Genomic DNA, 21401 nt, shown 5'->3' with positions numbered 1-21401 from the left:
TTCAACTTAATATTTATTTGTTACCAATTGTCCTATTGTTACAAACCGGCGGGGCGAGCTTGTCTTTTTCTGTTTAAAAAAAAAATCCTAAAAAGAGACATGGAATTGAACCCAATTTCACAATTTATACAACATTTAGTAAATCAAACGTGATTAACCAGTCATTACATAACTCTACATTTAAAAACAAACAGGGCATTTATTCAACATTGCATCATGAGTTCCACTTTAACTACAAAATAAGAGTTTGCTCGATGCTGCCATCTAGTGGTGTGTCATTGACAGTGCATGTAAACTGGCTCTATTTACAAAGTACATTGAGCTGTGGCTGCTGACGCTCTAAGCCACGCCCCCTTAAATACGTGACGACAACGGAAATGAAGCTGCAGAGACAATACGTAACACGGACATCAGAAATAAGACTGCTGAGAATAAGTTAGCGTTCTGGTTGCATATGAGCAGGAAAAAAGCAATACATTCAACAACCATGTTGCATTTCATTAGCCATCTTGGATCACGTGACAAAATCAAATGTCCACTCTGGCCTTGACAGCGCCACTGTGGACACAGCTCACTTCCGTTGTCATCACCTGCAACTAGACCTTATTCCTATTTGCAGAGTCCTAAACGATGCATTGTGGGTATTTTTTCATGCAAATTGCTTCTTTAGTTTTGACATCTCTACACAACATAAATGTACAGCAAGTCTCTGGCACCTGGGCAGGTTCTGAAGTCTCTAAAGGTCCACTTCAATGCTCCTTTGACATCCTCTGCCCGGCCAAGCAAGTGTTTGTCACCAGGGAACATGTGGAAGACACGCAGCACAGACCCTGACTCCAAACAAAAAAAAAAGGTGCATTTTGGAACACGAAGACTGCATCACATGTTCTCATTTCTTGATGACTTCTTCTTTCAGCTTGTCAGCCAAATGCTTTCTCTTCTGAAGCTTCTTTCGCTCCTCTGCAGAAATCTCCTGCAAGGGAGGGGGGGGAAAAAAGGCGTGTTTTAATGCGGACACACCCCTCACCACCATACCACACCTGATGGACCCACAGATGCCTGAGGAGGTGCCGGCGTGGAAGGTGTGCTGGGCGCCGCCTCGGGTGTGCCGGCCTGCTTGCTTTTGTTCTGCTGCTCCTTCTTGAGCGCGTGCAGTTTGTCTCGCTGCTGACGTAAGTACGTCGCCCTCTGCTGGAGCTGAAGCTGCTGCGACGCCGACAACTCCTGGAAGACATTTGCAACTCAAACTGGGCAGACCACCAGACTAAGGAGAAACATATTGATGTACAGTAAGGGAAGGGATTCATATGGCTCCCATTCCTGCGCGAGAGGAGGGAGGGGTGAACCATTTTGCAATGCAGTCTGCTGAAAATGATGGAAAGCGCTAATCTACATAGCAACTGACACTGGTCAAACTTTAAATTGCCACAAATACATTTTAAGATATTCAACACTCTACTGCAGGGGTCTCAAACCCAATTTACCAGGGGGCCACTGGAAGTAGAAACTGGGTGAGGCTGGGCCGCAAGAAAAGATTTCTTAAAAAAATCTAACATGCACTTTTTAATGAATTCACCTTTTTTGAATGGCTATCCCGCCCTAGCAACATACTTACCAACCCTCCCGATTTTTCCGGGAGACTCCCGAATTTCAGTGCCCCTCCCGAAAATCTCCCGGGGCAACCATTCTTCCGAATTTGTCCCGATTTTCACCCGGACAACAATATTAAGGGTGTGCCGTTATAGCACTGCCTTTAATGACCTCTACAACCTGTCGTCGCGTCCGCTTTTTCACCTCACAAACAGCGTGCCGGCTCAGATACATGTTTACGACTTCTGCAGACACACATAAGTGACTGCAAGACATACTTGATCAACAGCCATACTGGTCACACTGAGGTGTGACCAGTATGGTATATATATCATATATATATATATATATATATATATCAGTATCTATACCCCCGCAACCACCAAACCCCGCCCACCTCAACCGACGCACGGAGAAGGGAAGGGGGTTTGGTGGTAGCGGGGGTGTATATTGTAGCCCGGAAGAGTTAGGGCTGCATGGGATTCTGGGTATTTGTTCTGCTGTGTTTATGTTGTGTTACGGTGTGGATGTTCTCCCGAAATGTGTTTGTCATTCTTGTTTGGTGTGGGTTCACAGTGTGGCGCATATTTGTAACAGTGTTAAAGTTGTTTATACGGCCACCCTCAGTGTGACCTGTCTGTCTGTTGATCAAGTATGCCTTGCAGTCACTTTCGTGTGTGTTCAGACGCTAAATACAACATGTGACTGGGCTGGCACGCTGTTTGTACAGGTTGTAGAGGGCGCTAAAGGCAGTGCCATCACGGCACGCCCTTAATAGACATTCGAGAGAAATTCGGGAGTCTCCCGAAAAAAATCGGGAGGGTTGGCAAGTATGACGTTGTCAAGCGCCATTCATATAAAACTCGCGGGCCACACTAACATTACATTTTCATATTAAGGTGCGGGCCGCGTGTCTGAGACCCCTGCTCTACTGCCATCCGGCAGATAAAGTGGGAGGCGCACGCCACCCATTCGTCACGTTTCATGTGTCAGGTAAACTGCATTGAATGGTGCCATGTGAATTCCCTTCCTACTGTGCGCGTCCAGACTGACTTCACACAGCTGGTAACTGAAGTTATTCATTCTGTCTCTTTTTGTGGTTTAATAAAGTCACCAAAATATGACCAACGGGAACATTTCTACTCCACTGTAATCTAAAACTTACAATTATCGATTACCAAGCCTTCTCCCATGAGGGGAGAAACGTCTTCTCAAACAAATCGACTGAACGCCCTGAGAATTGCAATTATCTTTTCAAAAGCATTTTAATACAGCTAATTAAAGATGGATCTCACAAGTGTACAATCATCACTGTCCTTTTTTTTAATCGGCAAAATATTTCAAACATTTTTTTTTTTAATTAGTCATTTGGTGATGCATAATTTTGTTGACAGTAACAAATTAATCACTGTCCTATAAACAATATATCCATTTTATTACAACATTGTTTTTTTTGCAGTGTTTAAAGCACCTCTCTCTGAGATTCAATGGAAATAGAAATACATTTATTAACTAAAAATATTAATAAATAATTTTTCTTTTTCTTATTTTGTACACTATTTAATGATAATTACAATATTATTTATATTTTGGATGCATTTCTTTCAGGCAGAATACTTTTGGAAAAATAAAACCATACATTTACTGTAAAACAAATGAACTATATATAATTTGTTTTATTTATTTATTTTTTCTTTAAAAAAATATTCTCTCATTTTTTTAAATTTACAAAATAATTAAAAAATATTATTAGTATAGCCCTTAACCACAAATGCCTCAAAGAGCATTCCCTGATCTAAACTCATTACAATAAATTATAGTTTTACATTTTTGGCTGTCCTTTTTAGGGGGCAGGTACGTGTTTTCCTGCTCAAAATTGAGGAAACCATATATATATACAGTAATATATAAACTACACCGTTTGTATTGTTTTATAAATATATATTTGTTATTATTACACGAGTGAACACATGAATACTCTATGTGCCTATTATTTGAGTTGTTCTCAAATAAAGGGTCTTTATCAGTATCATTGCCCCACAAAACATGCTCATTGTAGCCATTAATCCTCACTTCCTTATTTTAATCAAAAAAATAAATCAGCAATAATTGTTTAATTGAATTTGTTTGGGGAAGGTTGAAGTGTTTTATATATTGTTATTGTTGCTGATCAATTGGAATGTATTATTATTGAGTTTAATGAATTTCACATTTCGGTATCAAATGGTTTAAGTCGGTAAAAAATGAAAATTTAAATATAGACAACTTTATTTTTCCAGAATTTCAGGCAATATTGATACACTAAGTGTCAGAATAATTGTATCTAAGTTATCACAAAACTTTGTGTTGCCATGAGTCCCCGGCGAGAGGACAAAAGCTGTCTTTGATCCTACCAAGCAAAAGGCTTGTAAAACTCCACTGTGTAGGATGGGGAGCGACATGAGGGTGTCAATTTCTTTGATGTATTGTAATCAACAGGAAGATTTTGTCTCGACCCGAGACCTACAAAGCGGAGAGGAAGCAGGGCCTGACCCCCCTCCAGGCGACCTTTTCTTTGAACTGTTTTGTGACCGAGGGCAACGGCTGTTTACGACATTTTCTTTGAACCAAACTTTTCTTTGAACTGCGGCGGCTGTTTACGACCCCCACCCCTTTAGAAACAGCTGTTGCCATGTAATCAGGGAAAGTCCAACTAAAAGAGGAGGCGTACAATCTTTCGTTAGAGCGTGGCACGCGTTTCTCCTCAATTGAGCTAAATTGAATTCTGTCTGTTTAATTCCTTGCTTCTTGTCTTGTTTAATAGATGTCATCAGTGTTTGAACCTGACACTAATAACAATGTTAATAAAGTTATTGTTGGTTGAAAATGTATCTCTATTTCTTTCTTTAATGTAAGTAAGGATGCAATGTTATGCAGAGGTGTACTTCTATCCATTTTGCAAACAAATGATACTATTTATTGTGAATTGTGAATTATATTTACATAGCGCTTTTTCTCTAGTGACTCAAAGCACTTTACATAGTGAAACCCAATATCTAAGTTACGTTAAAAATGATCCCAGTTAAAGGAACCCATAGTTCACGCGTTATCGCGTTGACTTTGACAGCCCTAATATTTATCTCAATATATATTATTTGGCGTACAAAAGATAATAAAACCATTTCTAAACGAATTATAAATGCTCTTAATCTATGCGGTAACATAATGTGCCATATCCAGTTGCATTATTTTCTCAAAACCACGATTATTCTACAGTACTTGCTAGTTTACTGTTTCATTTTCTTTTTTTTCCATTTATTTATTTATTTCAGGCAACGACATAAAAAAGTACAAAGTTGACAACACATAATAATATAAATTAATATAGTGCAAAAGGTAATGTATAGTATGTAATGCATGATTGTCCAGTTTTGCCTGAAAGGGAGTGGGAAGAAGATAACTTATTTAATCCCACCCCCAGTTCTCCATTCAGTGATTATTCACCTGAGTTTCACTCTTACTTTGTTCAAGGATTATAATACAGATGTTGTATCATAGGTAACAATAATTATTACACTGTAACAATCATTTGTATCAACAATGTAGGAATAATGAATATACCAACAATGGTAATAGACAATTACTATTGTTAATAGCTGGTTACTTCCTGCTGTAATGTTGAGCTATCTACACTTCTATTAAAATGTGATAAACACTTATTCTTCTGTTGTTTCAGTATTTTACATGATTGTTCAGCTATACTACAAATTTGGGTATCGATCCAATATCAAGTAGTCACAGGGGCAGTGTTGGTCATATTGGGGCGGTATAGCTCGGTTGGTAGAGCGGCCGTGCCAGCAATTTGAGGGTTCCAGGTTCGAGCCCTGTTTCCACCATCCTAGTCACTGCCGTTGTGTCCTTGGGCAAGACACTTTACCCACCTGCTCCCAGTGGCCACCCACACTGGTTTAAATGTAACTTAGATATTGGGTTTCACTATGTAAAAGCGCTTTGAGTCACTAGAGAAAAGCGCTATATAAATATAATTCACTTCACTTCACATTTAAACCAGTGTGGGTGGCCACCCACACTGTATACCGCCCCATATCGTGGCGAGGGCGGGACATAAGTGGTGGTACTTACGGTGTAGGGCTGAGAGAAGCCCGCCTCTCGGTGTGCTTCCTCCAGCCAACACTCTCCTGCCGAGTGGCCGCTGCTCTGCTCCTTGCCGTCACGCACGCAGCTGACAGGAGCTCTCACAGGTGGAAGAACGCCGTCGACTGTACGCACACCTTCACTTTACAATCAGAAGTCAACATCTCGGACTAACGTGCGGTATTTACCGGAGGTGCGCATGGAGGAGCACGAGGAGGAGATGCGCTTGTCCTCACACTTGCCATTACCTGCGGCAGCCATTTTCGTCTCCGTGTTTCTGGGAGTTTTGCCGTTGGCCTGCGGGGGAACAAGGCGATCACTTGGACGTCAGCACATGGACATGAAGTCACGAGCATGCATTTGTACACACGTCATCACTGGACACTTCATTAGGTACACCTGCCCATTCTAATTACATCCAATACAAACAACAAAAGTGTTGGTTGAACTACAACCACAGTCAGGGGTACCTAAAGCATACTTGCCAACCTTGAGACCTCCGAATTTGGGAGATGGGGGGGGTTTGGTGGTAGCGGGGGGTGTATATTGTAGCGTCCCGGAAGAGTTAGTGCTGCAAGGGGTTCTGGGTATTTGTTCTATTGTGTTACGGTGCGGATGTTCTCCCGAAATGTGTTTGTCATTCTTCTTTGGTGTGGGTTCACAGTGTGGCGCATATTTGTAACAGTGTTAAAGTTGTTTATACGGCCACCCTCAGTGTGACCTGTATGGCTCTTGATCAAGTATGCCTTGCATTCACTTATGTGTGTGTGTGTGTAAAAGCCGCATACCGTATTTCCTTTAATTGCCGCCGGGTGTATAATATGCGCATGCCTAGAATTACCGCCGGGTCAAACTCGTTTCGCAAAACAGAGAGTGGTGAGGACGGTGGAAAAGATCATCAGGACTCCTCTTCCTCCTATCCAGGAGATCGCAAAAAGCCGCTGCCTGACCAGGGCTCAGAAAATCTGCAAAGACTCCTCCCACCCCCACCAAGGACTGTTGTCACTGCTGGACTCTAGAAAGAGGTTCCGCAGCCTCCGAAGCAGAACCTCCAGGTTCTGTAACAGCTTCTTCCCTCAGGCCGTAAGACTCTTGAACGCATCATAATTAAATTATCCCCACAACTCCCCCCAAAACGGATTAACTCGCTGGAATAAAAAAGACAATATAACATACATCCATAAACGTGGACGCATGTGAAAAAGTGCAATATATTTATCTGTACAGTAATCTATTTATTTATTTATATATATTATATATATTTATTTATTTTATATATATATTGTATATATTATTTCTATATATTTATTTATTTATATCTGCACCTTATTGCTTTTTTATCCTGCACTACCATGAGCTTATGTAACGAAATTTCGTTCTTATCTGTGCTGTAAAGTTCAAATTTGAATGACAATAAAAAGGAAGTCTAAGTCTAAGTCTAAGTCTAATTAGCGCATGCCTAAAATTACCGCCGGGTCGAACTTGTCACGTCACGAGTGACACTTCACCTTTCAAGGCATAATTTTCAAAATGGAGGAGGCTAATTTCAATAATTTAAAATCGCATAAAGGGAAGAAGATAAAGAGCTATTCAGTAGGATTTAAAGTAATTGCAATTCTTATTATTAATATTGTGCTAGTTTGTAGTGGTGGAGGGCTGACTTTTTGTTGTTGGAGTTGCGTCTTTCAAAGCGCTTTATTTTGAAAAAATGTTTTATCAATATAGCTGCGTGTGTCAAATATGCGTCATTTTGATGCAGTTGTATGAGTAACATTTCAGAAACAAATCATGAGCTAAGAAAACCTGCTAACAGGCGGTAATAATGTTACTTTAATTGCCTTTTCAGACCCAAACAAAAAGTACTCATTGTACTTTAAATTTTATTGCGGCATTAAGCGATGTCATGATGGTATCCTTACATCACACTCAAATTTATAAGCGCATGCCTAAATGTACCGCATGCCTTTGGTAAGCACCGGCGCTAATTCAAGGAAATACGGTATATTATGTGACTGGGTTGCACGCTGTTTGTGTGGAGGTAAAGCGGACGTGACGACAGGTTGTAGAGGACGCCAAAGGCAGTGCATTTAAGACACGCCCCCAATATTGTTGTCCGGGTGGAAATCGGGAGAAATTCGGGAGAATGATTGCCCCGGGAGATTTTCGGGAGGGGCACTGAAATTTGGGAGTCTTCCGGGAAAATCGAGAGGGTTGGCAAGTATGACCTAAAGGTGTGGCTCTATTTCATTGACAACACAGTCTACTATAGCAACAAAACGCAAGGGACTCTAATTGGAGCGCTGTCACTGACAGCTGTGGCTGCGGGCGACCTCATAGTGTAGTTTAAAGGAAATAACACCACAAGATTTGAAGTATGATGAGTGGTTTGTCTTGCTCTGCGTGCGCTCTAAAATACCCAGCAGTTTGCCCTTTGGCGCTATGACGACATTGCTTCTGTTGCGCCGTAAATTCCAGACTATAAGCCGCTACCTTTTTTCTACGCTTTGAACCCTGCATCTTATAAAACAGTGGGGCTAATGTATGGATGTTTCTTTGCTGACGGGCATAATGCAAATAGCTTTCATAAAACATGTGCAAAGACACAGAAATGCTGTCTGTGTTACTGTTTGTGCTATGGCGCCATCTTTTGGACGAGTCTGCTCACTGCAGGTGTTGCTGGGTGAACCTTTACAGTGTTTTCTGACGTTTAAAGCTTTGAACCGGATGTACAAGTGCCGTTCTTTCCTCTAATCATCCATTGTGTTTCTACTATTATGGATTCTTCATTCATCACTCCGAGACACCTTTGTAAGTTTTATAATATAACGAAAACAATTCTTACTTACTAAACAGCCCCATGTGTGATGTCTGTAGGAGTGCTTTCATGCATATTATGTCGTCATTTCGTTCTTTTGTTCCACTTTCTCATGCACTACAGGTGATTGTTCAAGGTGTTATATTGGGGGTGTCCAAAGTTTTTGGAAAACTGAAAGAATGCGAGGGCGCCCAATTTGATACATTTTGTACATGATTGATGCTAAAACCATCAGTGTTTGCTAAACTAGTGTTTCCTAACTATAGGGCCGGCCGGGGACACTTTTGGGCCGCCAAAAGATTTATGTTTCTCATCTGAGGTCCGCGGTACTTCGTTGTAATACACTTTTCCACCACTTGTGGCAGTAATGACAAAATCAAACAAACAGAAGAAGTCATAGAGACGTTTTATTTAAGCGCAAAAATTATGATTAAAGTAGTGAAGCTGTATTTATTTGCACTTTAATTTTATAGACTGTTTAAATGTAATTGTACTTAAATACATTTTTCACCATTTTTTATGAGTCCCTTATTTTGCAATATATGAGATACGTATTTATTTTTTTAAATCATCCTGACCTAAGCCTTCATAATAATATTTGTGATTGACGTAGTTTCATATCATTTGACAGGGTGCGTCCTTTTAAACTGAAATAAGTTTAGGTATAATTATTGATCATGATTCCGATTCATTACTAATTTGAGTGGGCCCCCAGCCCCTCTGTAGTGGAAAAGTTGGGTTCCGAGGTCAAAAAGGTTAAGAACCCCTGCGCTAAACTATTTAGAAAACCCATTATCTTAGCTTTTATGTTATAGGGGATAAAACAAATAGTTGTTAGTCCATCCCATCCATGCATTTTCTACCGCTTATTCCCTTTGGGGTCGCGGGGGGTGCTGGAGCCTATCTCAGCTACAATCGGGCGGAAGGCAGTGTACACCCTGGACAAGTCGCCACCTCATCGCAGGGCCAACGCAGATAGACAGACAACATTCACACTCACATTCACACACTAGGGTCAATTTAGGGTTGCCAATCAACCTATCCCCAGGTGCATGTCTTTGGAGGTGGGAGGAAGCCGGAGTACCCGGAGGGAACCCACGCAGTCACGGGGAGAACACGCAAACTCCACACAGAAAAATCCCGAGCCCGGGATTGAACCCAGGACTACTCAGGACCTTCGTATTGTGAGGCAGATGCACTAACTCCTCTTCCACCCAAGAAAATGTTTTTAATTTATTTATCTTATTTTATTAATTTTTGTAAAAAGTACCTTATCTTCACCATACCTGGTTGTCCAAATTAGGCATAATAATGTGTTAATTCCACGACTGTATATATCGGTTGATATCGGTATCGGTAATTAAAGAGTTGGACAATATCGGAATATCGGATATCGGCAAAAAGCCATTATCGGACATCCCTAACAATAACACATTTATTTCATAGTCAGAACATGTCGGTGGCCAATAAGTAGCTGCAAGCCAAAAATGGTCCCTGGCCCGCACTTTGGACACCACTGTTTAAAAAAAAAAAGTTTAGCACCTCCTGCGACCCCATAAGGAACAAGCGGTAGAAAATGGATGGATTGATTTTGGAATTACTTCCACTTTCCAATTATCTGTTTCCAATTAGCAGCCTGACTCGTTTGCGGCTCAACTAAATCTCCAGTGCATCTATAAGATATAAAAGTGATAAAATGCAGTTGCTAATATCTGATCTACTATTCCAACATGGCTACTCCAGTGGGTTACCAGCTTAGCTGCCGTGTTTCCATTCACCAGGTTACCATGGTGACCGTCAGCTTTGGCCTGAGCGTGGAGCAAATAACACATTGGAAGCATGTTTTGGTGAATAACATGTCGGACGTGTGGGAAAGTAGCAGTCCTACCTTGGCAGAGCTGCTCTCTTGGCTTTCGGGGGGTTGACCACTGCCACACTGGGCCTTGTTGTCACAGCTGCTGCTGGATGTAGAGCCGTGCTCCTCCTCCAGGAGCAACCTCCACGACATTTCCTCATCGTATTCCTCTTTGGACTTTCTGAGCGGAGAGGAAAGACGTTCATCTCTTTGAGAAATGAGTGCAGTCACCTGATCTTGTTTCTAATCTTGATCAATAATCAATAATCACAGATTAGTACTCGCTTGCAGAATTTTCAATAACTTAAAAAAAGAGCCCAATATTGGACACAAATCTAACTTTAACTAGTGCGCTAATTGATAGCTGACAACTAGCGCACCAACTAAGTGAAGTGAATTACATTTATGTAGCGCTTTTTCTCTAGAGACTCAAAATGTGTTACATAGTAAAACCCATTATCTACATCTTTAAGTTACATTTAAACCAGTGAGGGTGGCACTGGTAGCATGTGGGTAAAGTGTCTTGCCCAAAGACACAACGGCCGTGACTCTGGAAGATGGAAGCGGGAATCGAACCTGGAACCCTCAAGTTGCTGGCACGGCTTTTCTACCAAACTAGCCGCGGAAAACGCTAGCTGACAACCAGGGCATTAAGCGCCAGCCGACAACCAGGGCGTTAATCGCCAGCCGACAACCAGGGCGTTAATCGCCAGCCGACAACCAGGGCGTTAAACGCCAGCCGACAACCAGGGCGTTAAACGCCAGCCGACAACCAGGGCGTTAAACGCCAGCCGACAACCAGGGCGTTAAACGCCAGCCGACAACCAGGGCGTTAAACGCCAGCCGACAACCAGGGCGTTAAACGCCAGCCGACAACCAGGGCGTTAATCGCCAGCCGACAACCAGGGCGTTAAACGCCAGCCGACAACCAGGGCGTTAATCGCTAGCCGACAACCAGGGCGTTAAGCACTAGCCGACAACCAGGGCGTTAATCGCCAGCCGACAACCAGGGCGTGAATTGCTAGCCGACAACCAGGGCGTTAATCGCCAGCCGACAACCAGGGCGTTAAGCACTAGCCGACAACCAGGGCGTTAATCGCCAGCCGATAACCAGGACGTTAATCGCCAGCCGACAACCAGGACGTTAATCGCCAGCCGACAACCAGGGCGTTAATCGCCAGCCGACAACCAGGGCGTGAATCGCCAGCCGACAACCAGGGCGTTAATCGCCAGCCGACAACCAGGGCGTTAATCGCCAGCCGACAACCAGGGCGTTAAACGCCAGCCGACAACCAGGGCGTTAAACGCCAGCCGACAACCAGGGCGTTAAACGCCAGCCGACAACCAGGGCGTTAAGCACTAGCCGACAACCAGGGCGTTAAACGCCAGCCGACAACCAGGGCGTTAATCGCCAGCCGACAACCAGGGCGTTAAACGCCAGCCGACAACCAGGGCGTTAATCGCTAGCCGACAACCAGGGCGTTAAGCACTAGCCGACAACCAGGGCGTTAATCGCCAGCCAACAACCAGGGCGTGAATTGCTAGCCGACAACCAGGGCGTTAATCGCCAGCCGACAACCAGGGCGTTAAGCACTAGCCGACAACCAGGGCGTTAATCGCCAGCCGATAACCAGGACGTTAATCGCCAGCCGACAACCAGGACGTTAATCGCCAGCCGACAACCAGGGCGTTAATCGCCAGCCGACAACCAGGGCGTGAATCGCCAGCCGACAACCAGGGCGTTAATCGCCAGCCGACAACCAGGGCGTTAATCGCCAGCCGACAAAAACCGTAGTTATTGGCAGGTACAGCAAGGAGACGGTTTAAGATTTTAACACACATTGTAAGTCGGAAAAAAACGAAGAAAAAACTAAAATATTTTTTTATATTTTTACACAGATGAAAAAAGACGAATTTCCGACTATAGACGGAAAAATCACACCCTTCTTTTCATTCCGCTTTTGGTACAACGCGTCTAGCAGCTTAAAGTGACGTAAAGCGCGAATGCTCTTTAAGTATACACATGGCAATTAATCGACGCTGGAAAACTTCCATCAATACATCCAACCTTCTACCGCCTGTCCCTCTTGGGGTAGTGGGGGGTGCTGGAGCCTATCCCAGCTGCACTTGGGCGGAAGGCGGGCTACACCCTGGACGAGTCGCCACCTCATCGCAGGGCCAACACAGACTTACCGACATTAATTTTCATTTATCGTCGGTTAATTGACTTAAAGAATATCGACCCAGGCCTTTATTTTAATTATAAAATTATTATGCTTTGACCTAAAAAAAAATGGTCAAAATGTATAGTACCAATAAATGTGAGGATTTTGTGCATTTTAACAAACATTTTATTTCACACAAAAAGCACACCACTATTGTGGTAAAATAAGTGTAAAAGGTAAAAAATTTAATTAAAATCAATTAAAGGACAAACTGAATTGTATTATTTTATATTGCTATTTTTTCATTTAAATGTATTGTTATTACAATGCTATTATTGTTTTTACTTGTTGTAGTTTATTCGTTAGTAAATGTATATCCCTTTTTTAATACTGTATTTAAAGTTTAGTTTTGGTGGTACAATGAATATTCATGTTTTCAAATTAGTGAATAATCACGTAATTAATGATGATTACAATATGAATCAAAATAATCGTGATTATTATTTTTGCCATAATCATCCAGCCCTAATGTACAGTTCATCAAACATTGCACACAATGTACTGGTCAATCTAATGGTCAAATTTAGCGCTACATGTATTAAATGAGCTCTGAAGGTTGAAGTGTTTTATATATTGTTAATGTTGCTGATCAATTGGAATGTATTATTATTGAGTTTAATGAATTTTACATTTTGGTATCAAATGGTTTAAGTCGGTCAAAAATGATGATTTAAATAGAGATAACTTTATTTTTCCAGAATTTCAGGCAATATTGATACACTAATTGTCAGAATAATTGTATCTAAGTTATCACAAAACTTTGTGTTGCCATGAGTTCCCGGCGAGAAGACAAAAGCTGTCTTTGATCCTACCAATCAAAAGGCTTGTAAAACTCCACTGTGTAGGATGGGGAGCGACATGAGGGTGTCGGTTTCTTTGATGTATTGTAATCCACAGGAAGATTTTGTCTTGACCCGAGATCTACAAAGCAGAGAAGAGGCAGGGCCTGACCCCCCTCCAGGCGACCTTTTCTTTGAACTGTTTTGTGACCGAGGGCAACGGCTGTTTACGACCTTTTCTTTGAACCGACCTTTTCTTTGAACTGTGGCGGCTGTTTACGACCCCCGCCCCTTTAGAAACAGCTGTTGCCATGTAATCAGGGAAAGTCCAACTAAAAGAGGAGGCATACAATCTTCCGTCAGAGCGTGGGACGACACTGTACAAGGGTACAGTGTCTACGCGTTTCTCCTCAATTGAGCTGAATTGAATTCTGAGCTAATCATAAAAATAAAACAAAACACGACCACAAATACAAAATACATCACAAAGTCAGCAATTTCAATACAAAACAAACTAAATGTCTTTATGCACAATATCGACTTAAACAATTTGACCAAGTTTCGTGGTGAAGCTTACATGTGTTCTATCATTGTTGCTTCTTGTCTGGAACACTGTGTTCGTCGCTTACAAGGTCCGACATGAAACAATGACTTGAGCACTTGCTCGGGGCAGAACATTCATACTGTGTTGTCCAGTCAATGTTAAAAGTCCGATTTTGCAATTTATCTGTTTTTTTTCTTCCAGCGTTTAATTAATAGTCTTCTTCTACTCACCCCACGCTGCTTCATTGTGACACATAAGCCTCGTTGTTTCCCCCTGCGGGGTGGCGAGAGTATTGCATGCATGAGCAACCCTAAGTTATATGGTTTCCTTAAGCCTATTTGGGTGATGTTCGGTGGGCCAAATGAAAAGCTTTGGAGGGCCGGATTTGGCCCGCAGGACGCCAGTTGATTAGGCCTGACGTATAGAGAGGAAGAAACTGTAGCAGCACAGCACAATACAGATAGTGCTCACTAGTTAATCTACCTGGTGGCAGAATTTAATTCAATAGTTCAAGTTGAATGGTGTTGCTGTAGTCATCAGTCATTAGAGGGAATCCTGCCAGGTATTTCAAGAGGAAGTGGAAGATTTTAATGTGCCCTCGGTAGGACAAAGTGGATAGAAATACTAGTTTTCCTTAGCTATAGCTGCTGGTGTCAATCACTCCTACCTAAATTAGCTGCGTACTAAGGAGCTTAAAGTGTGCTCTTCTAACACAATCCCATTAGAGCAAGCCACGTGGGACCTTCAAGCCAAAGAGATGATTGCACACACAATCGATACAAAACTCAGTCACTTCTACAACTGCAAAACTAATTTTTTTAGCATTATCTTGCTAAACGTACCACTTGTTGCAGCAATGAAAATATCAAACAAATAGAAGAAGTCTGGAGTTAAAGTCATAGAGAAGTTTCTCAAGCACAAAAATGATGAAGGAAGCGGTTACAGTTACAAGATCGGAAATCAAGAAAACTAAAGCAATTTTTGCGCTTGCCTTATGACTATAAACAACTTATGGAATAAATATGCACTCCTGCAACCTTCAAACACAGTGGATGAAGAGAAAACACAAATGCTAACGTATAAAACACAATCAAAAATAAAATGTATGGTACAGTAACATTCCCATATTTAACGGTCCTACAATACATCGTATACGGCTAACTTGGTGCGACAAAAAAATCGTCAGAAGCGCTAATAATGACCACAACAGAAGCTACCATTATTGTTTACATTCAGCGCGGCTATCTTTGAAGCCAACTTGAGGGTAGTGAGGAAACTACGACTTTCTGAGTTGGAAATCCGACCTCGGGGCGAGGGCGTTCCAGTTGAAATTTCCAACTAGGAACCTGGAACTTCCCAGTAACAATGGAACGCATCATATTAGCTCCGACTGTGTTTGGAGACACATGGTGTCAAACATTGCGTCGTGGAAGACGACGGAGGTTATAGTGATTTTAAAAATGCAGACGATTGAGGTGGCAGCGTGCAGTAAAAAAAAGGGGTATTTATTGATTAAACGAACAAAAAGCAAAAGCAACAGGGAAGTGCTCTGCCCGGACAGACTATGAAGAAAAGAAAACAAAATGCTGGAACCCAGCAAAACACTTACAGGAAATGTGGAGCAGACGGCGTCCACAAAGTTGTGCATACTAGAGCTCAGCATCGAAAGGATCGTCTGTAGTCACCAGTGAACCGAGAATAATGTCCAGACAAACCAACGGTGTCGCAAGCTCAACTTAAATAGTGCTAATTACAAACAGAAAACAGGTGAGGGGAAAAGTGCTCGAAGGCAGCGTAAAGCTGCTGCAGTAAAGGGGAAAACAGGACGTGAAAAAACACAAAATAAGAGCGCAAGACAGGAACTAAAACTACACCCAGAAAAACTCAAAATAAGGCCCAGCGTGGTGTGACAAGCTGAGACAAATAGTTGCTAGCCGCTTGTCAGGCAGGGGACTTAAAAGAAATAGTGTCGGCCACAGGACATTGGAGTTTGTGATCGGCATTAATCATATACTTTTTCTTGAAAATTGTCTGATACTCATTAGTGATGATTGAAAAAACCCAACTTACTTTAGGACCTCCTGCAGAATCTTCATCTCTTGCTGCTGCAGTTCTGTCAGGTCGTCCACGCCGTCAGTCAGACACTCAGGAAGAGCCCCTAAAGACGTTGACTTGTGACTTGCAGCCATGTCAGTCACGTTTGTGTTCAACAAGGACGCTTACCATTCCTCTCTTTGATCACACGGAGTGCTTGAAGCTGCAGCTCCATGTTCTTCTGCACCATCAGTGAGCGAAACATCTGGAAGTCATCTGTGGCCAGGACTGGCTGGAACACCGACTGAACCAGATAATAACAATAATGTTAGAGGTATCATTAATTCAACAATATTTTCCAGTTTGACGGCCTGACTAACATACTTGTACAGTTTTGGACTTGGCAAAAGGAGAAGAGCACGCATCTAAAAATTGCTGCTCGTTGATGCCGACCTCCTGCATGTAATTCTCGAGCAGCTTCTCCACCTGCAAAAGAAAACATTTCTACAGTCTGCGGGTGAAACAAAATGTACCTTTTCAATGTTTTCCATAGATTGATTTATTTATGGCAGCCCGCTACAAAAAAGAGTTAATGCTACGTGTTTACTCTTGCTCATAAATACATTATAATGGGACTGGGACTATGTATGTGAATGTAGCTTGATGTTAAAACGTCGTATGATAGGTGGTTGGGCTGCAGCTTTTGATTATTTTAGTAATCTATCGATTCGTTTTTTTGATTAACCGAGTAATCGGATAAAACATACTTTTTAGCCTCAATGCGTATTTTAGGGAAAATAGTTTTAATAAACAAATATGTTTGTACTTGCCATAACCTTCATTACCTTCTTTGGCCGTCTTTTACCTTCTATTTTCCTTTGTTCAACCTTCTTTTTTTACCTTCTATTTAACTTATTTATTAACCTTTTATTTACCATCCATTTACTTTTTTGATCATCTTCTACCTTGTTTTACCTTCTTTTAACTTCCACTGTATTTAACTTATTTTACCTTCTATTTAACTTATTTGACCTTTTATTTACTTTCTATTTACCTTCTACTCAACTTCTTTGACTGTCTGACTTTGTTTTATCTTCTTTTACCTTGTATATTCCTTATTTCTAACTGTTCTTTGTATTTATTTAAATTTTCCTTCCATTGATTTTTTTACCTTTCATTTAGCTTCTATTTAAAAAAAAAGTATATTCTTTATTTTACCTTTTATTTAGCTTATTTTACCTTTTTTAATACATTTACCTTCTATTTACCCTGTTTTACCTTTGTTTGCCTTCTTTTACCTTGAATTTATCTTATTATACCTTTTTTTAAATACTATCTTTACCTTCTATTTACCTTATTTTAAAGTCTACTTACTTTTATTTACCTTCTTTTACCTTTAATTTACTTATTTTACTTCCTATTTTACTTATTTGCCCTTGTATTTAATTTATATTTACCTTTTTTGACCGTCTTTTACCCATGTTTTACTTTCTTTTATTTACCTTCTTTTACTTTCCATTTAGCTTTTTTTTTTTACCTTTTATTTAGCTTCTATTTAACTTATTTTACCCTGTAAATTCCTTATATTTACCTTCTTTTACATTGTATTTATTTTCTTTTAACTTTTATGTAATACTTTTATTTTCTATTTACCTTGTTTTATCTTTTATTTACCTTGTTTTACCTTCTATTTACCTCTGATTTACGTATTTTATCTTCCTTCTTTTACATTTTATTTATTACCTTATTTTACCTTTTTTATACCTATTTTACCATATATTTCCTTTATATTTTCTTTCCACCTTTTTTTTTAAATTTTACCTTTTTCACTTCTACTATGTTCTATTCCTTCAACCTTCTATTAAACTTGTTTTACCTTATTTTATGTGGACCGGATTTTATACATTTCATTAGTTACAGTCATTAAACGATTAATGGAAGCAACAGAATATAGATCTAAGCTTTTATTCATTTATTCAATCAGGTAATTGTTTCGGCCCTTGTAGGTGTCATTGTGTCTTTTCTTCTAAACAAACATCGGCTCATATGTGCTTTTGTCTGCCAGAGAATAAAAATAGGTCGTAAGAGGGGTCAGTATTTTAGCGACTTAGTTGCTTAATAGAAATATTTTGAGAGCCCCCACATCCATGTAAAGGCACCCAAAGGGTTCTCTGTCTTGCTTGTGACAAAAAAGACAAAAAGAAGCAAATTAATTTGTACTTCTAAACATTTTTGTTTTGATTTTCAGGTTTTTGCTTACTTCTTACTTTATTAGGCATCTATATAAATGACTTGCCCACTGACCCTCTGCCTTAAATGATTTGATTATGATTAGAATAAGAACACTCATTTGTGAACCATTTAGTAATATATAAAAACTGTGATGGACAATAGTGATAATAATTTGTTTTCCTTTTATAGTTTACAACCATTTGTGCAAAAATAAAAAAAGCAAAAACCGCCATTGGCTCTTATCAAATCCTTTGCCATTAAAAAAGATTAACAGTAGCAAAATAGAAACAAAAACATTATGAGTGAGAAATAATATAAAACAATTCAATTATATCGCGCTGGTATCGGTCCAATAATACCGCCCTTGGTATTGACGGTATCGACATTGGACACCCGCCCATCCGACTTACTAATATTTGTTTTTATTAGCATGTGTACTCACCAACTTTTTATACTGCAGGTGGATTTCCGTGTATGACAACTTATTTTCGTCTTCATCGTCAAACACTGAAAAGTAATGACAGGTAGATTAGCAAAGAAAGTTGTCAAAAATATCTAATTATCTGTGTTCTAATTAACGCGTGTCAACTAATTAGCAGATTGACTACCTGGAGCTAGCTTGTTTTATCGCCTTTATTAATTACCATAGTTTTTCGCTCACACCTCATATATAGCACGTGGGTGTTGTGAAATATAACATTTAATGTTTTACATTTGATAAAAACACGCTAATAGGCGTCAAAAACGTGAAGATAAGCATGGCTACGCATCTTAGCATTAGCTTAGCCGGATAAGCTAGCAAGTAGGCTATCGTGCTAGCATATAAACAAGCTTGGCTCGAGACCAGGTGAGCGAGTTTATTTACCTGTACATTTGTGCTCCATAAAGTCCGTGATTGGAATAACCCACTCCGGACTCCCCAGGTAGCCCACGATGCTCTCCACCACCCACTCGCTGTCGTCCTCGGCCATGTTGGCTGCGGCTGCCGGGGGAAGTCAGCGGCGGCGGGACGGCAACAAGCTTCGCTCTTTCGGCCTGTGCGCGTCCAGCTCCGCTACGGTAGGCACGTAGCCCTCGTATGCAAAAGCACGCATTTGTGGTTGTCGGCGCTCATAAAACGCCCCCCATTGCACAAATATCCCCGTGAGGGTGGGCTGTTTGTTATGTTCCCCTCTTGATGGGGACTAGCAGAAAGACTCGCTCACTCCTGCAGACAGGAATGGTGACGCCTGGTTGGTTGTCATGGTAACTATGACGTCACTTGACTGCTGCCAAGCCTCTTGAACCTCCACTGCTGACTTGGGTTATAAATAATTCATACAAATAACAAATCCGTTTTTTTTCTAAATCCAATACCGTGTATTCATACTGAAGCTACACTTACCTGCATCCATGCAAGTCAACCGTTTATTTACATTAACGCCTCTAAATTAATTACTCCATATCAATTCATCCATTTTTTATAACACATTTCTTCCTGTTCCTGTTCTTGTGTTTTTCCTGGATCTTTATGTTGCATTAAAAAAAAGAATCCCCTTCGGTAATGCCGACAACCGTAGTGGCGCAGTTTCCGGTCCACTCAGCCTTGACAACACTCTGTAAACATTGGTGTAACACACAACCTTTAAGCGCCAGGCCTTCAAAATCTTATATTTTCCGGGGAAATGCAAATATTGACAAGTATGGTCATAAGGCACATTTACGTCCACATTCATTACATGTGGACGTAATTTACAGTCTTCAGTTAACCTAACAAGCATGTTTTTGAGATATGAAAACCCACAAAAATCCGAGGGAGTATTGTGTTGTGGAGGTTGCCCTCCAGGGGGTTCTTCAGACCACCAAGCACCGACGAGAGCCCGTTTCAGGGTTACTATATTGTTTTATTTGGACTTAATTAAGGCTGAAACGACGCGTCGACGTAGTCGACGTCATCGATTACGTAAATACGTCGACACCGTTTTTGTGCGTCGACGCGTCGCATACTTGAATAGCCGCCAGGGCGCTAATTAATTTAAAACCTTTTCTCACTCCTGCGCTTACTAAAAGGCGTGGGGTAAATTTAGGCCTGCGCTTATAAATTTGAGTGATGTAAGGATACCATCATGAAAAGCACATTTAATACAAACATTTTTAATATGGTCTTACCTTTACTTATGAGTCCATGCGCAGCTGCTTCTGATCAAAAGCATCGATAACTTGTTTATAGAAGTCTTCCTTATCTTTCTTCAGTTTTAAAAGTCTCTCTGTCTCGATGGAGATATTCCTTTAAGTATTACCTCCTGCTTCGATTGAAAGTCCAGTTTAGAAAACTGTTTTATTTTAGATATGTAATCCTCCATGTTAAAAGTGCAAGCAAACGATCGCTGCTCACTCTTGTTGCTTGTTGTCTTCTTCTGCAGCACCGGTCTTCTGCAGTACCGGTAGTCGCAAAAAGGATCACTAGCGCCCTCTACCAGCAGGAGGCGGGAGTCATTTAATGACTCATATTTGACACACGCAGCTACGGTATATTAATAAAACATAGCTGCTTACTGTTCTTTTTAGCATATTCAAAAGCTTGGACCTTAAATCCTACTGAATAGCTCTTAATCTTCTTCCCTTTATGCGATTTCAAATGATTGAAATCAGCCTCCTCCATTTTGAAAATGATGACAGGTGAAGTGTCACTCATGACGTGACGAGTTTGACCCAGCGGAAGTTCTAGACATATGCTAATTATTTTGCGAAACAAGTTTGACCCGGCGAAAATTCCAGACATGCGCTAATAAAATTAATATTTTGCGAAACGAGTTTGATCCGGCGTTAATCCTGAGCCGGCGGTAAGGCCAAGCATGCGCTATTATTTTGCGAAACGAGTTTGACCCGGCAGTAATTCGAGTCATGCGAATACTATATACCCGGCGCCAATTCAAGGAAATACGCACTTTTTTGTATTGGATGTTTATCTTTATTTTTGCACATTTTAAAGCAAAATAAGCAATACTTTTACTTTTGAAATGCTTATACTATTGCAGAATATTAAGATTTGCACTGTATGTTTATTTTATATTTGCACATTAAAAAGCAAATACGCTACTTTTAATTTTGTTAAATGTTAAAAGTTTTAAATGTTTACATTGTTACAGAATATTTTGTCATGTTGTTGTCAATGTTGACTGAGTGGCCATACTTTTTTTTTTTGTAAATAAAA

The 21401-nt window shown here is 40.6% G+C and overlaps 1 protein-coding gene across 4 annotated transcripts; it reads right to left on the bottom strand.

Annotated features, from left to right (window-relative positions):
- Positions 1-175: 175 nt before the first annotated feature.
- Positions 176-19441, bottom strand: cfap36 (cilia and flagella associated protein 36). Of its 4 annotated transcripts, none has more exons than XM_061965511.2 (11): positions 19074-19441; positions 18651-18715; positions 16361-16462; positions 16166-16280; positions 16013-16100; positions 10428-10575; positions 10291-10347; positions 5913-6021; positions 5713-5861; positions 1054-1224; positions 176-973 (listed from the first exon to the last, which is right to left on the bottom strand). In XM_061965511.2, exons 1-11 carry the CDS (start codon positions 19177-19179, stop codon positions 890-892), a joined length of 1194 nt encoding a protein of 397 aa, XP_061821495.1. In that variant the 5' UTR covers positions 19180-19441; the 3' UTR covers positions 176-889. The 4 variants fall into 4 exon arrangements, with proteins under 4 accessions (XP_061821495.1, XP_072767917.1, XP_072767918.1 ...); XM_072911816.1 differs by having other exon boundaries at positions 5713-5849; XM_072911817.1 differs by lacking the exon at positions 10291-10347.
- Positions 19442-21401: the final 1960 nt, after the last annotated feature.

This window comes from Nerophis lumbriciformis, linkage group LG02 (assembly GCF_033978685.3).
Source record: "Nerophis lumbriciformis linkage group LG02, RoL_Nlum_v2.1, whole genome shotgun sequence".
NCBI lineage: Eukaryota > Metazoa > Chordata > Actinopteri > Syngnathiformes > Syngnathidae > Nerophis > Nerophis lumbriciformis.
This window is presented reverse-complemented; position numbering and strand designations above follow the sequence as displayed.